The 16,926-nt window shown below is 41.9% G+C and overlaps 1 protein-coding gene across 7 annotated transcripts in view; it reads left to right on the top strand.

Moving 5' to 3' along the window:
- RALGAPA1 (Ral GTPase activating protein catalytic subunit alpha 1) overlaps positions 1–16,926 on the top strand; it is a 159,553-nt gene that overhangs the window by 98,894 nt on the left and 43,733 nt on the right. For all 7 annotated transcript variants that reach the window (XM_075843354.1, XM_075843352.1, XM_075843353.1 and 4 more), the window contains 4 exons: positions 1,972–2,824; positions 5,642–5,713; positions 7,217–7,340; positions 8,117–8,272. In XM_075843354.1, coding sequence (XP_075699469.1) covers positions 1,972–2,824; positions 5,642–5,713; positions 7,217–7,340; positions 8,117–8,272 — 1,205 coding nt within the window. The remainder of the gene's footprint in view (positions 1–1,971; positions 2,825–5,641; positions 5,714–7,216; positions 7,341–8,116; positions 8,273–16,926) is intronic.

Here is a 16,926-nt window from a genome sequence, read left to right as displayed (position 1 = left end):
TTTTCACTTTTCTTCTAATCCGGTAATGAACAGATCAACACTACTGCTATTTGTTAGAGCACTGCCTAATATTGAAAGGCAAACCGTACATTGGAGATTGCATGCTCTGCTGTGCATAATTCTGATTGGCAACGATATAATGGAGCCATTACTCTGTCGTGTGCACAACCTGTGGCCCGCGAAGCCATTCTGTTCGGCTCCCAGCGCCACTGAGTTACTGGCGGTGTTATGGGGAGGGACATAATCGGTTACGGTGTTATGCCTAGCACAGGCCTGAAAGGGCAGTGCGTGTCTGGTATTCTCTCCTTGGTGTCCTTTGAATCCCTCTGTCATTCACTGCCCCCCTACAGTAGGGGTTAAGATGTGGTGACACGTGTATGCGTGCTGTTCTCCTAATTGTCGTTTTATGGGAGTTGCGAAACGCCCCAAAAATTGGAACCCCGCTTTCCAGACTTGCCGTTTATAGTCTATATGCACTTAATGGTCCCAAATGGCGAGACCTCTTAAGTTTTATTACGGGCCCTAAGGAGCAGTACAATCTGACAATGTGGCCCTCTGACCTGAATAGGTTGTGCACCCCTGCTCTATATGTCCCATCATTGCTATCATATATGCACCTATGATTTTATATATGTACAAGTATATTTTTGTTCCGTTGGCTCAGTGGTTAGCAGTGATACCTTGCAGCACTGGGGTCCTAGGTTCGGATCCGAATGGTTAATTGACATTGGTCCTTGTGTGAGATAGGGAAATTTAGATGTTATTGTTGACAATATCTGTACAGCGCTGCAGAATATGTTGCCACTATATAAGCAACCGGAAATAAATTAATAAAATATCTTTATGAAGAAAGAGAAATATGAGCTTAATAATTAAAGGAACCTGTCATCAGTTTTTAACCCTCCAAAGTGGTCCCAACACGCACTAGGTCATGTAAAGACCTTTATAAATGTATGATTGTTTGTGCCTAGTAGCGCAGCATACGTTCTAAAAAAGTAAATAAAATTGTCCTACCCTGTATGCAAATGAGGCCTGAAGTGTCCGCTGGGCATATACTCAGCCGTTAAGTGTCTGGCATTTTCACCGCTAACCCAACCCATCTTTCCTTGATTGCTGTGGATAACGCCTCCTGAGTTACCCCCTTCACTAAATTTTCTCTTTCGCCATGCTGCATTAATTCGACACGTGCATTGGGAACGCCGTGTTGTGAGCCCGGGGGCTTCAGTTCCGTTCTGTTAATGCTCCAGTCCCTATCATTGTTCAACATTCGAGGTTTCCGCAGGAAAAATCACTGTGAACCGCGATTATCCCGGAACGTAGAGCCGGTTCACTGCAGTACAGTGCAGTCGGAAGATTTGGAGAAGTGTGTGGAGGACGTCTGAGGCGTCATCCACGTCTATGAAAGAAAGAGGGGTTGGGTTAGAACTGAAAACAGACCGTTCCGAGCTGAGTATACACCCAGCGGACACTTCAGACCTTAGTTGCATATGATGCTTGACATTTTAAGACATGCTGTGCTACTGGGGGGGAACAGGCATACATTTAAAAAGGTCATTTAGATGACCTAGAGCAAAGTGGGAGCACTTTAGGGGGGTAAGAACTGATGACAAGTTCCCTTTAAAGGGTCACTAACCTTTCTGATCGTCTTTTCTCGGAAAGACGAGCAGTTGGTGTACGGGCTGATAGACTTTTTCTATTGAGACCAACTGCTCGGCTTTCCGAGAAAAGCCGATCAGAAATTAAGCGGTCCATCGCTCACCCGAGCGCTTCTGCCACTTTGCTTTAGCGATCGGTGGTGATCTCAGTGCTCGGACACCCACCGATCAAAACTTCTGACATGTCACTATGACATGTCAGGAGTTCTTTGAAAGTTTAGTCACCCTTTAAAGTTAAAAGAAATGCAAATGTAAACTTGAATTATAAATGATTTTCTAGCATTATAATAGTGTCTCGTTTTTTTAAAATTTACAGTGAAGATACACAAGCAGCAAGGCCTCATTCCCGTAGCAGCAAGAACCGTTATTACACATCTGGTGAACCACCTAGGACATTATCCCATGAGCGGAGACCCTGCCATGCTGACTAGTCAGATCTGTGAGAATCACGACAATCCCTATAGTGAAAGTTCTGACCTCTCCCCTCAGCTCTTCCACAGCCCCAATCTTCAGTTCTTTGTACTGAATAATACCACGCTAGTGTCCTGCTTGCAAATACCAGCAGAGGAGAAGCTACCTCCTGGTGAGGAACTATCTTCTGCTAGTTCAATGGTTCGTATTCTCATGAGGGACCTTTCAGGCAAGTACAGTTGGGAATCTTCCATCCTTTATGGACCTGCACTTGAACATATTGGACAAAAGTCTCAGTGGTCTTCCCTTCTTCCTGCCTTTAATACGTCTTCTGTTACTGTAGAAGAAGAACAGCCAACCGCCCAACGGGAGTCTGAGGAAACGTCCTTAATTCAGTCAAGAAGGAGAGGCAGGGAAGCTCTGCCTTTATGGGACAGCTTGTCAGATGAGGAAGATGCTCTTGACTGCCTTTTGCAGTATCTAGGAGCCACAGGCCCCGAGTGCCTTCAAAGAGCAGGAGTTCCTCTGAATGTTCCCTCGCCACCGCCTGCCTGCTTTTCTGAAAAACTGGAGAATGAAGTCAGCAATGCTATTTTAAAGCAAAGTGCAGAAGAGAAGGAGTTTGTTGAGAAGCATAATAGTAACCTCCACATGAGAGCAATACCTCAAGAGGAACCCACCAACCAAAAGCCGGAGTCCGCCTTCTACTACTCCCGACTGCTGCTCAGCATTTTAGGCATGAACTCATGGGAGAAAAGGTAAAAATGCTATGCTTATCTTTTTCTGTTTCAAGAACTTTTGAATCTGCCGTTTTTATCTTTGTGTTGTTTAGGCATCATGCACATGACAGTTTCCGTTTTGTGGACCGCAAAACACGGATCCTAGTGGCTTCCGTGTGCTATCCGGTTTTTTTTTTTGTTTTTTTTTGCTGACCCATACACTAGAATGGGTGAGACAGACTATATACCAGGTCTGATTCTCGTCCGTATTTATAATTTGTGGAACGGACACACGGATCTGTGCGTGGCCCCGTAGAAATGAAGGGTTCAGTATGCTATCCACAAAAATAACAGTTAGGACACTGAAGAAAACAGTGGTGTGCTTGAGCCCATCATTGCTTTTCTAAAAAAAAAATGTAAATCTCACTGCATGGAGACCAATTAGGGCCCTCTTAGTCCCCTATAACAAGAACTCTGTCCTGGTGTTGGTGTCAGTGAATGGAAACATGATATGGGGTATACAGGATTAGAAAAACATGGCTGCTTTCTTCCAAAAAGAGCACCCCACCTGTACACAGTGTGGGTGTGGTATTGCAGCTTAGTCTATTGACTTTATTGGAGATCAACTGCAATACCAGACAGACAGCTCATACAGGTGTTCGGCTGTATCTGGGATAAAAAGTAGCCATGTTTTTCTAATCCTGTATAATTTTTTGTATGACGTAAAGACTGGCCATACACATAAAATATCTGTCACCATGCATGCTCAGATCAGTCGTGCGCGTTTACCGCCATAGGGTAAAGGCAATCATCTTTTATCAGACACCACTATCGCTGTTTATCTCAAGGTGGAACAAAGATCTGGCATGTCGAAATCTAATACGCCCGATCTGCTCTCATACACTTCAGAACGTCGCCGTAATTCAACAATTATCTAATGTGTATAATCGGCTTTAGTACTGTTGAGGCACTTGAGGTTCTCGAAGAAACATGGACCGGATAGGTCCCCAGATATGGACATTTCCGTAAATTACACCATTTTTTTTACTCATTGCATTTGTTGTGATAAAAACTAGGACACTTCTGCATATTAAAGGAACACATGTTTTGTTCCGCATCCTCCCATGTGAACTCGATGTTCTTGTCCTCTGAATTTAAGTGTTCAGTGAAAGCTTGTGTATTTTGACTCGTGTGTCATTCACGTATCTAAACTATTCCTTTAGAGCACTTCCTTTGAGGGTGTCTATGGCTCTCATTTCCAATTCATGTATCGTGCTGGCTATGATAAGTCCAGGCCTAGTCATTTTCTGCCTGTATTAACTTGATTTTATTAAAGGGAGTGCGTCATGTATTTCATTTTAGTTAATTAAATGTAGTGTAAGACCTCGTTCTCATCTGCGTTGGAGGCTCAGTTAGGGGCCTTCATCTCAGACCTGGTCGAAAATGCTGAAAAAAAATAGTGCAGCATGCTGCGCTATTGTTTGTGGTAAAATCACAGACACCCCAACGCCCAATGGAGCCTAATAAAGTGAAAGGGTTTCCAACCAGCTGCCTGTGGTGTCCGTCGTGCAATGGAACCGGCGCTTCCAGGTTTTTCGTTGTTCTGCTCCTGTAACGGACCAGAACGACGGAAAGTCAAACGCAGGTGTGAACCCAGCCTTAAAAAAAAAATAAAAATTTATTTTTAAGAAGTCCCTGGATGCAGCCATATTGAAGACACACTGTTCATTACATTATTGTCCGTATAGACAGTACATCAGGGTGCGTGCGCGCGCTTCATGGCAACTAAAATTAATGGGAGTCATTTGACAAAAAATTTCTTACTTGTTATTACAGTATCCAGGACTCTAAGGGTATGTGCACACACACTAATTACGTCCGTAATTGACGGACGTATTTCGGCCGCAAGTACCGGACCGAACACAGTGCAGGGAGCCGGGCTCCTAGCATCATACTTATGTACGATGCTAGGAGTCCCTGCCTCGCTGCCGGACAACTGTCCCGTACTGTAATCATGTTTTCAGTACGGGACAGTTGTCCTGCAGCGAGGCAGGGACTCCTAGCATCGTACATAACTATGATGCTAGGAGCCCGGCTCCCTGCACTGTGTTCGGTCCGGTACTTGCGGCCGAAATACGTCCGTCAATTACGGACGTAATTAGTGTGTGTGCACATACCCTTAAAATGCATGCACATGCATCTCGGTTGACTTTATTGCCAAAATGCTGCAATAACATTGTATGTCATGGCACCCAACGTATGCTTTTTTCTGCGTAGATTGAAAAGGATCATGTGTAACCTGTACAGTTTCTATTGAAAAAAGGTCATCGGTAATGTGGTCCTGGGCATGCTTTCTAACATGCAGTGCAAGTTCTATCATAGCCCACCGATCAGTAGCTGAGGTACTTTCTTTGGGTCCTTGGTTACCGCTATTAGGGTATCTAATAGTTACCCTAATATGAAGGAAGATCTGTCAGGATCTTTCAACACAGTTAGGCCCCATGCACACGACCGTGCCCGTAATTACAGGCAAGGCCGGTCACGGGCAGCCGGCCGTTTTTCCGGGCCGTGCTCCCATTATAAAGTAGAGTAGCACGGCCCGTAAAATAAAAAAATAGAACATGTTCTATCTTTTTCAACGGCACGGGCACCTTCCCGTAAGAAAACGGGAAGGTACACGTGGCCAATAGAAGTCTATGGGCCCGTTATTTCGGGTCGTAATTAGTTTTTACGGTCGTGTGCATGAGGCCTTATGAGAGGACTCTGGAAATAGGGATCTTACCGTTTGACTACACAGTAAATATTACCCTGTGTTCAATAAATATCTTGTTCATTTTAGAGTGTTCTTTTCTGTAGGAGAAACTTTCATCTTCTCAAGAAAAATGAGAAGTTACTTCGGGAGCTGAGAAATCTTGATTCCAGGCAATGGTGAGCGGCACAATCGGCTTTGGTGTTATTTCTTTTTAAATGTATAAAACCTTTATAATAACTATATAGAATTTCCTTGAATCTGTTTTGTGGTAATATAAATATTCTGATAATCCGGCGCTTGTTTTCAACAGTGGAAGATGTTTTTGTATTCCACAAGACCAGAAACACAAGACTGAGTGTATATTGTGTTAAAATGTTGTGCTGCCTTTGTCAAAGCAGGGCCACGTTTTCCTATAGGTGCAGTAGTGATGTGTCTAAAGGTGGCCCCGGGGGAAGGACGCCTGCTGAAGGGACTACATGTGGCCTTACTCTAAGGAATTATCTAGTATAGTCTTATTAATTAAAATTTTCCTTTTTAGCTGCAGGAATAATTAGAAAATACAGCAGGTCGGCTATAGTGGATTTCATATTCCTAGGCTATATGTTGTATTAAAGGGCTTGTCCTATCTATATGAAGGGTGAAGCTGCCCTGACAGTATAATTATTGCTGGAGCAGCTTCTTTCTTTATACAGATGGGACAAGACCTTTAATACAACATAAACCAAGGTCTGGGAAGCTCCATGTGGCAACTCGTAGTATTACAAGGTGCCCACTCCGCTCTGGTTGATAATGGATGGTCCCGTGTAGGTACCCCCCCCCCCCCACTCCTACTTCTATGATGTTAATATACTTTATAGGGCATGTGAAAAGGATTTTTTTTTTAGATGGGATGACCCATTTGGAGAGTTCATCCACTAAAAAAAAATGAATGCAAAGTATTCTAGTCATTTAGATTTAGGATTGGGTCTTATGTGTAGTGTAAGAATTATCCTTTAGGTCTGTAGACTTTATCACCTGGTTCTCATTTTGCCAAGACCTATTCTAATGAGGAATATTATTAAAGGCTAATTAAAACCTTTTGAAAGGCAATTTTTATTTTTTTTAATAAAAAGGTCCGTTTGTTTGGTGCAACTTTATAAATACTTTTTATTAAAAATTAGTTTTACTTTTTTTCGTTACAGCTGCTCTGTATTCACCATACACAGCATCTGTATCTTTCACTAAATCCTGCTCCCATCACGTCTGCAAGACTGACGAGTCCAGCGTCGGCGGGTCCTGCGTGTCTCTGACAGGATCCACCTGTAAACAATCACATCTAAGTTCTTAACTATGATGTGATGCATAACCGGTGGATCCTGGGCATCAAGAGACTCGCAGGACCCGCTGACGCTGAACCCATCAGTCCCGCTGGACTGCCTGATTCAGGTCATAGCGAACGATACAGCTGCTAGAAAGTACAGAGCAGCTGTATCTCAAAAAGTAAAATTAATTTCAAAAGTCGTTCCAATCACACTGACTGACATTTTTATTTGTGTGTGTATGTATGTATGTATGTATATATATATATATATATATATATATATATATATATATATGCCTTTCAAAGGTGCACATAGCCTTTAACACTGTAGTACTGCAGCAATTGTCTTTTTCTTAATGAATTTTTTTCCCTTTCACAGCCGTGAAACACATAAAATAGCAGTTTTCTACATTGCTGACGGGCAGGAGGATAAACACTCAATACTCTCGAACACGGGCGGCAGTCAGGATTACGAGGACTTTGTGGCTGGGCTTGGATGGGAGGTAGTACTGCTTCACTTTCCATTGTAGTTACTCTTTTACTCATTTCCCTGTGCCCAGGATAGCTCATTTCTACCTTTTTAGTCCAGTTCCATATAGGTCAGGTGAAGTATGTTCGCCTTTGGAGGATTCAGCAAAAGGAGTTTTTGTGACGTATAATGTCCCTCTGTAGTTCTGCAGGACACAGTATATGGAAGTGAATGAATAGAACTCCCTCCCCTCCTCCTGAATATATCTGAAATGAGAAACCCGTCTGTGCACTGTTCTGGGTTGTCGGTTTGTCCGATCTCCATTGCATGCTTCCCCTTCTCTTTCTTTTTCTCTCTCCTTTTTTTTTTCTTTTCTTTTTCTCTCTCTTTTCCCGTCTGTTTTTTCACACCACGCCAAACGTATCCATACCCTATAGTGGGCCCAACGTATGACGAAAGAATGTTCCTTTGTCATACATTGGGGACATGCATCACCATAACTTTTTTTTCTATCACTCTTATGTTCTTCAATGCGCAGGATTTTTTTTGTAATTTTTAAATTTTTTACAATGGGAGTCTGTGGGTGACTAATACAAATGTATGGCCTAAGGTTGTACATCTCAGGCTTTACGATTGGCTTTTAAGTTGGGAGATTTTTGCCGAATGTGCACCGTGAACGAGGTGTGAACAGAGCCTATGTATGTGTATATAAAAACTTGTCCTTCCAAAATTTAATGTAAATTTAAGTAATGTTTTATGAAGTGTAGTGACAGGTTCAACAACTAATATGTATAGGTGTCGTGTCTACAGGTGAATCTAGCGAACCACTGTGGCTTCCTGGGAGGACTTCAGAGAAACAAGAGCACTGGACTAAGCACCCCTTATTTTACCACTTCTATTGTAGAAGTTATGTTTCATGTCTCCACTAGGATGTTCTCTGACTCCGATGACTGTTTAACAAAAAAGGTAAGAGAGACTTTATGTGAACGGACTCCAGATTTCGCCGTTCATAGTCTGCCCGTTCATTTCACTAGCTCAACGGTTACAAATTACTTGTTGTCTCATAGACTGCTCCTGTCTGTATTCTCTATTGGGATATATTGACGTAATAGTTGGAGGCCCACCTCTCGTTCACCCGTTAAATAGTTGGCCATTTGTTTGAATGTCCGGCGTGTAATTCTACGTTTTGGCTATTGTAAGGGAAATGAGACAATCCCTTCAAAGGGAAAATTTTCATATATAGATACACGTGAAAAGTCACATTGATGAAGTCTGTTCTATCTGACCACTGATCTCCACAATGAAAGAGCTCTATAGAGAACTTATAGCCCGTTGACACTGTTTAGAAATTTCTGGTACTGGGAATCTTCGCAATAGGCCGTTCAACAGAAAGCTCTGAAGTGCCAGGGGTTTAAGCGCTCTTTCATTCTGGAAATCCGTGGTGATCCGAGATGACCGACTTCACCAATGTGATCTTCTCACATGTATTTATGACATATTGATTGTATTTCCCAGTTTATAGATTTTCAGATGCTTAGAATAAAATAGTTGCCGATGCGGTTGAAAAAACTGTAGGAAGATGAAAGCGTACATATAGTGGTCTGCCATGAGCCTAGCCTGAAGCTTTTTCAAACCACACGGACTGAATAGAACAAATGGACAGGTTGGACTGTGTTTTCCAAATTATGGGTTTTTTCTTTGGACATTTGTTACACCGAAGCAACAATTTTTCCAAATTTGCACAGATAGATACCTATACATAGAAAAAATGCAAGTGCAGTCTTACACAAATGTAACCTATAAATGGCAATATACCTACACAGTACAAGGATGGCCAGGAGATCAGGACCGGGAGGGGGGGACCGCCGCTTGACCCGACGCGCGTTTCGCTGATGCTTCGTCAGGGGTAAGGAGTGACTAAAAGCATTCATGCGCTTGGCTCTACTGAAAGAGATCCATATTTAAAGAGTGCGTAGGTGCTGTGTTATGGTGGTACATTTGGTGGAAAAGATTCTACACATAGTACTAATATATATGAGCGCCCGTATGTTGCTCCTAAAATAGTCCATAAAAAATATGGTGTAACCCTTGCATGTTTATCTGCATTCCTATGATACATCACAAAGCAAGATTAAAAATGGCGCACATCTTCCATTGCATTACCACACTTTTCTAGGACATTTTCTTTGATAAATGTGCCGTGTGTGTTTATGTGAGTTGGTAGTACATTTTGGGAGACGTACGGTAGTTTTAATATTCATATGCTGTTTTCCAAAACATTCGTGCATATTTGTAGCCGATATTATATATAACAAAAAAATATAAATGTGTGTGTGTGTATATATATATATATATATATATATATATATATATATATATATATATATACATACACACTACCGTTCAAAAGTTTAGGGTCACTTAGAAATTTCCTTATTTTTGAAAGAAAAGCACAGTTTTTTTCAATGAAGATAACATTAAATTAATCAGAAATACACTCTATACATTGTTAATGTGCTAAATGACTATTCTAGCTGCAAACGTCTGGTTTTTAATGCAATATCTACATAGGTGTATAGAGGCCCATTTCCAGCAACCATCACTCCAGTGTTCTAATGGTACATTGTGTTTGCTAACTGTGTTAGAAGGCTAATGGATGATTAGAAAACACTTGAAAACCCTTGTGCAGTTATGTTAGCACCGCTGTAAACAGTTTTGCTGTTTAGAGGAGCTATAAAACTGACCTTCCTTTGAGCTAGTTGAGAATCTGGAGCATTACATTTGTGGGTTCGATTAAACTCTCAAAATGGCTAGAAAAAGAGAGCTTTCATGTGAAACTCGACAGTCTATTCTTGTTCTTAGAAATGAGTGCTATTCCATGCGAGAAATTGCCAAGAAACCTGAAGATTTCCAACAACGGTGTGTACTACTCCCTTCAGAGGACAGCCCAAACAGGCTCTAACCAGAGTAGAAGGAGAAGTGGGAGGCCCCGCTGCACAACTGAGCAACAAGACAAGTACATTAGAGTCTCTACTTTGAGAAATAGACGCACAACTGGCAGCTTCATTAAATAGTACCCGCAAAACGCCAGTGTCAACGTCTACAGTGAAGAGGCGACTCCGGGATGCTGGCCTTCAGGGCAGAGTGGCAAAGAAAAAGCCATATCTGAGACTGGCTAATAAAAGGAAAAGATTAATATGGGCAAAAGCACACAGACATTGGACAGAGGAAGATTGGAAAAAAGTGTTATGGACAGACGAATCGAAGTTTGAGGTGTTTGGATCACACAGGAGAACATTTGTGAGACGCAGAACAACTGAAAAGATGCTGGAAGAGTGCCTGACGCCATCTGTCAAGCATGGTGGAGGTAATGTGATGGTCTGGGGTTGCTTTGGTGCTGGTAAAGTGGGAGATTTGTACAAGGTAAAAGGGATTTTGAATGAGGAAGGCTATCACTCCATTTTGCAACGCCATGCCATACCCTGTGGACAGCGCTTGATTGGAGCCAATTTCATCCTACAACAGGACAATGACCTAAAGCACACCTCCAAATTATGCAAGAACTATTTAGGGAAGAAGCAGGCAGCTGGTATTCTATCTGTAATGGAGTGGTCAGCGCAGTCACCAGATCTCAACCCCATAGAGCTGTTGTGGGAGCAGCTTGACCGTATGGTACGCAAGAAGTGCCCATCAAGCCAATCCAACTTGTGGGAGGGGCTTCTGGAAGCATGGGGTGAAATTTCTCCCGATTACCTCAGCAAATTAACAGCTAGAATGCCAAAGGTCTGCAATGCTGTAATTGCTGCAAATGGAGCATTCTTTGACGAAAGCAAAGTTTGAAGGAGAAAATTATTATTTCAAATAAAAATCATTATTTCTAACCTTGTCAATGTCTTGACTATATTTTCTAGTCATTTTGCAACTCATTTGATAAATATAAGTGTGAGTTTTCATGGAAAACACAAAATTGGTCTGGGTGACCCCAAACTTTTGAACGGTAGTGTATATCAAATCTGTTATTCCCAATTTGTATTGTGTTTTTCTTTTCTTGCGTATCATGTTAGCCTAATTAATATTCCGCTGTATTTATGTGATAAACGCAGATAAGGGACAGATCTACCGAGCGAGCCGAGCGCTCACGGAGATTTTGCGAGCTGAAATGTCTAGCGCTGTGTCTGCATAAGCATTTATTTTTAATGTGTGCAATAAATTTCACATTAGTACTAACAAGTCGATGTCTCCAAACTTGTCCCTTGATATCGGTGCACATCCACCCCCGTCTCCTCTAGACATGCATCTTCTGAGGTGTTAATCCAGTCAGTGGGAACATTAATGAGCGCAGGCTGGATAGCTGGGGAGGCAGGAAGTGGGAACCGCTTGACTCCAGCGTGGAGTTTAATGGCTCTAATTAAATTATAGCGATGGAGTATGGGGATCTGGCCAGGCCTCGGGCTCTAGCCGTGCGCTATGGATCCTCCTGTGTCTTTCACATACAAAGACTACTCCATTTCATCATCATTACTGTAAGGAAAAATGATCTGAATCTAAAGCCATATGTCCAGACCATTTACACCCTATTGTAATAGGGTTGAAATTACGGAACACTTGTATGTATTATTTAAAAAAATGTAGTAAGATTTATTTTTTTACATTTTATTTAACACTTTTTTATTTAAAAAAAAAAACCTCACCTACCCTTTGTCTCGTCTAAAACGGATGTTTTTTATGTGATATATTCTGCATTAATTTCAATCTGTCTAAAACACTATTAAGAAGGGGTATATATGTGTATTTGCATATATTCAGCATTCAAATAACATAGCCCAAGAGCGGAAACACTTTGGTCACCGGTGTTTTTCTTTACCTGATCAGCGAAGGTGATCAAAATAGATTTGGGATGGAAAACAACTGGTGAACACCGTATTTCCACCACACTGTTGGATTGGGGTTTCCTGGGCCCACCAGAGGAAATAATTTTGAGGTCCCACCCTCCATCTATACAGAATATGTCACTTCTTTTTTTAATTAATGGTAATCTTTGCTGCTTTCATTGCACACACCAGACATATTATCAATAAGGTCTAATAGGTATTTGTGAATCATCCCATAAGAAATGGACCTTAGTGGTAAGTGATTGGCTCCACATAGAGTTGCTTCAGCTGGACCCTGGGGTCCAATTATTATGCCCAAGGATCCTCGGGTACACTGGTGGGCGCGTCTGACACTAGACCGACAACTAAAACAACTCTACAGCATAGAGATGGCAACAAACTCCTCACACTGTCTCTGTTTCCTGGACCCCTGTGAGTGTGAAATGACGGGGGGGGGGGGGGGTGATTTTTAGGTTAATTGTAAATAACGGTTTATGAAATTGATAGTGACGACGATCCATGTTTATACGCAGTATTTTAAGAAGTGTCAAAACAACACAAATGCAGAAATAAATAATTTTCCATTAAAGTGAATTCTTTATGTATTTCGTTTTAGTTTAACCCCTTTTAAGGACACCGCCTATTTTGCCCTTGTGGACACAGCCAATTTTTTTTCAAATATGACGTGTCTCTTTATGTGGTAATAACGTTGGAATGATTTTATTTATCCAAGCGATTCTGAGAGTTTCTCGGGACACATTGTACTTTGTTAGTGGTAAAATTTGGTCGATAAATTCAGTGTATTTATTTGTGAAAAACACCAAAATTTAGAGTGAATTTGCATTTTTCTAAATTTAAATGTATCTGCTTTTATAACCACATAAAGATTTTTTGCAAGGAATAACAGAGAAAAAGCACCCCGACAATTATAAAGCAATTTCTCCCGAGTACGGTAATACGCCATATGTGCATATGTGCAACAGCAGTGCTCAGAAAGGCAGTAGTGCTATTTGGCATGCAGATTTTGCTGGATCGGTTTTTGGGCACCATGTCGCATTTGCAGTGCCCCTGAGGTATCATTACAGGGGAAACGGCTTAAAAGTGACTCCATTTTGGAAACTACACCCCTCATGGCATTCATCTAGGGGTATAGTGAGCATTTGATCCCACGGATGTTTCATAGATTTTATTCGAATTAGGCAGTGAAAATGAAAATTAATTTTTTTGTCTAAAATTGTCATTTTAGCTTCCAATTTTTTATTTTCACAAAGGGTAATTGAAGCAAAAACACCACACAATTTGTTACTCAATTTCTTCAGAGTACGGCAATACCCCATATGTGACCCTAAACTGCTGTTTGGGCCCATGGCGGGGTTCAGAAGGGAAGGAGCGACATTTGGCTTTTGAGGCACAGATTTTGCTGGACTGGTGTTCGGGCGCCAGATCGCATTTTCAAAAACCCTGAGGTACCAGAGTAGAGTGGAAACCCCGACAAGTGACCCCATTTTGGAAACTACACCCTTCAAGGCATTTATCATTTGCCTGGACATGTCACAGGGCTCAGAAGTGAAAGAGATCTATGCCCATTTGAGGCCTTCTTTTGGTGATTTTCACAGCACTGGCCCACAATTGCAGGGCTCAAAGGCTTTTTAAGGGGTGTAGTGAGCATTTTGACCCCACAGGTTTTTTTTCATTCGAAATTAATGCACAGCGGATGTTATGCTCAATTTGTGCCACTGAAGACACAAACTGTAAAGCAGGTTCTCCCGGGTATGAGAAGGCCATATATGTGGGCGTAAACTGCGGTTTGGGCTCCGAAGGGAGGGAGCTCCATTTGGATTTTGGAGCGCAGATTTTGCTTGGTAGTTGGTCTGTTTTGGGGTTTTACTTGTATTTCAGTTTATAATGTGGGGGTATATGTAATCTGTGCAGAGTACATCAGGGTATAGTAAGAGGGTATAATAACGTGGTAAATAAATAGTAATCCGGAGATCTGTGGCCGGAATCACACTGATAAATGGTGCCCAATCTTATCCCCCTTTGGAACACACTCCGCACCTTTTGTGTTGCCATATTCTGAGAGCCAGAACATTATTTTTTTTGCCAATGGAGCGGTGTGAGGGCTTATTTGTTGCGGGACAATCTTTATTTTTTATTGGTTCCATTTAGGGGCACATTCAACTTTCTGATCACTTTTTTTATTCCTTTTCTCTTTTTTTTTTTGTGGCAAGCAAGGTGACCAAAAACCACAAATTCCGACATTGTATTCTATTCTTTTCTTTTTTTTCTTTTTTTTTTTTACAGTATTCCCCGTGCGCTATAAATTACAGATTTACTTTACTCTGCTGGATGATACGATTACGGCGAGACCATATGTATATAGTTTTTATAGAGCACGGAAGCAGCACTCAAAGAAAAAAAATTTGAAATTTATTCACCCAGCAAATGCAACGTTTCACTTCCTCAATGGAAGCATTTTCAAACGTTTGTCACTCATTATTTGAAGCATAGCACCAACCAAGTTTTGGTTTTTTGCCACGGAGCTGCTCCTACCTTGTTTTCTATTTCGAGCCATGACTTATTTTTCCATCAAAAAAAGCTGTGTAAGGGCTTATTTTTTGCAGTGTCGTAGATTTTAAAGGTACTATTTTGGGGTACATGCAACTTCTTGATCACTTTTTTTTTTTCCTATGTTTAGGAGGGGTGGTGACCAAGAAAAACAATTCTGGAAGGGTTTTTTTAGCAGTGTTCAGCATGTGGAAAAAATAATGTGATATTTTTATAGTTTGGGTCGTTACGAACGCGGCAATACCAAACGTGTACTTTTTTGAATGTTCTGATTTCTTCCTATAATGAGAAAAAAGCCGTTTTTTTTAACTTGAAATTTTTATTCTTTTGTACAACATTTTTATTTCCTTTTTTTTTTTTGTCCCACTAGGAGACTTGAAGGCCTGCACCACTGATCTCTATTCCAATACATTGCACTACCTACGTATTGCAATGCAGTAGAGCTATTACTGGCACTCTTAACAGCGAGCCTAATAGGTCCTGCCTCTTGCGGTGCCTAGTAAGCTTCCGTTCTTGGCAGACCAGGAGACCATGCAATCCTCGACATCACTCGAGAGTGGGGCCCTCTATCGGCTAGAAACCACCGCTTTTGTCCAAGAAATAATGTGGGTTTTTTTGGGAAAAATTTTTGAGCGCAAACGCTCGATCATCTGCTGGTCGTATCGTTTTAGTAAAATCTTATCGTTGTCGGCAGCACATCTCCTTGTGTAAAAAGGGAGACGCGCTGCCGACATGATGATAATGTATGGGGACAAGCGATCGGAGTAACCATCCATAGCTCCGTGTGACAGGAGCAAGCGAGCGCCGATCAACGATGCTCGTTGCATCGGCCGAGTGTCGGCCGGTGTAAAAGGGCCTTTAATGAGCATAAAAGCGTTCATAGACTTAGTATAGTCTTCAGGAACAGATGGAGAGCATGCCCTCCCCCAGAGATCAGGAAGTGGCAGGGGAGCCTTATTAGTGTGAAAAGTGTTTCTAATCCTGCCTTATCTAAACCTCCAGCAGTACAATAGGGACATCATCTGTCATTACAAGAACACTTTTACATGGAAAGATAGATTGCTAAATGATGCGATCAACAACAAGCAAACAAATTATAATCGTTCGCTAGCCGCACATGTTTAACGATTGTTTGGGCAATTATTGCCCCATATAAAAGGCCCTTAAAGAGGCTCTGTCACCAGATTTTGCAACCCCTATCTGCTATTGTAGCAGATAGGCGCTGCAATGTAGATTACAGTAACGTTTTTATTTTTTAAAAACAAGCATTTCTGGCCAAGTTATGACCGTTTTTGTATTTATGCAAATGAGGCTTGCAAAAGTCCAAGTGGGCGTGTTTAAAGTAAAAGTCCAACTGGGCGTGTATTATGTGCGTACATCGGGGCGTTTTTACTACTTTTACTAGCTGGGCGTTCTGACGAGAAGTATCATCCACTTCTCTTCAGAACGCCCAGCTTCTGGCAGTGCAGACACACAGCGTGTTTTCGAGAGATCACGCTGTGACGTCACTTACTTCCTGCCCCAGGTCCTGCATCGTGTCGGACGAGCGAGGACACATCGGCACCAGAGGCTACAGTTGATTCTGCAGCAGCATCAGCGTTTGCAGGTAAGTAGCTACATCGACTTACCTGCAAACGCCGATGCTGCTGCAGAATCAACTGTAGCCTCTGGTGCCGATGTGGCCGACACGATGCAGGACCTGGGGCAGGAAGTGAGTGACGTCACAGCGTGATCTCTCGAGAACACGCTGTGTGTCTGCACTGCCAGAAGCTGGGAGTTCTGAAGAGAAGTGGATGATACTTCTCGTCAGAACGCCCAGCTAGTAAAAGTAGTAAAAACGGCCCGATGTACGCACATAATACACGCCCAGTTGGACTTTTGCAAGCCTCATTTGCATACATACAAAAATGGTCATAACTTGGCCAGAAATGCTTGTTTTTAAAAAATAAAAACGTTACTGTAATCTACATTGCAGCGCCGATCTGCTACAATAGCAGATAGGGGTTGCAAAATCTGGTGACAGAGCCTCTTTAAACCTAGTAAGCAGTGAAGTAAGGAGATAAACTTGCCCATCGTGTTCGTTTCAGGAACATGCAGAAAATCCTGTTGGCTGACAGTCTTGTAGAAACCCTACAGAGAACACGTGTCCGTTTCCTGCTAGTCTCTTCCATTTCTATTTTA

Source organism: Rhinoderma darwinii, chromosome 12 (genome assembly GCF_050947455.1).
Source record: "Rhinoderma darwinii isolate aRhiDar2 chromosome 12, aRhiDar2.hap1, whole genome shotgun sequence".
In the NCBI taxonomy this organism is placed as follows: Eukaryota; Metazoa; Chordata; class Amphibia; order Anura; family Rhinodermatidae; genus Rhinoderma; species Rhinoderma darwinii.
This window is presented reverse-complemented; position numbering and strand designations above follow the sequence as displayed.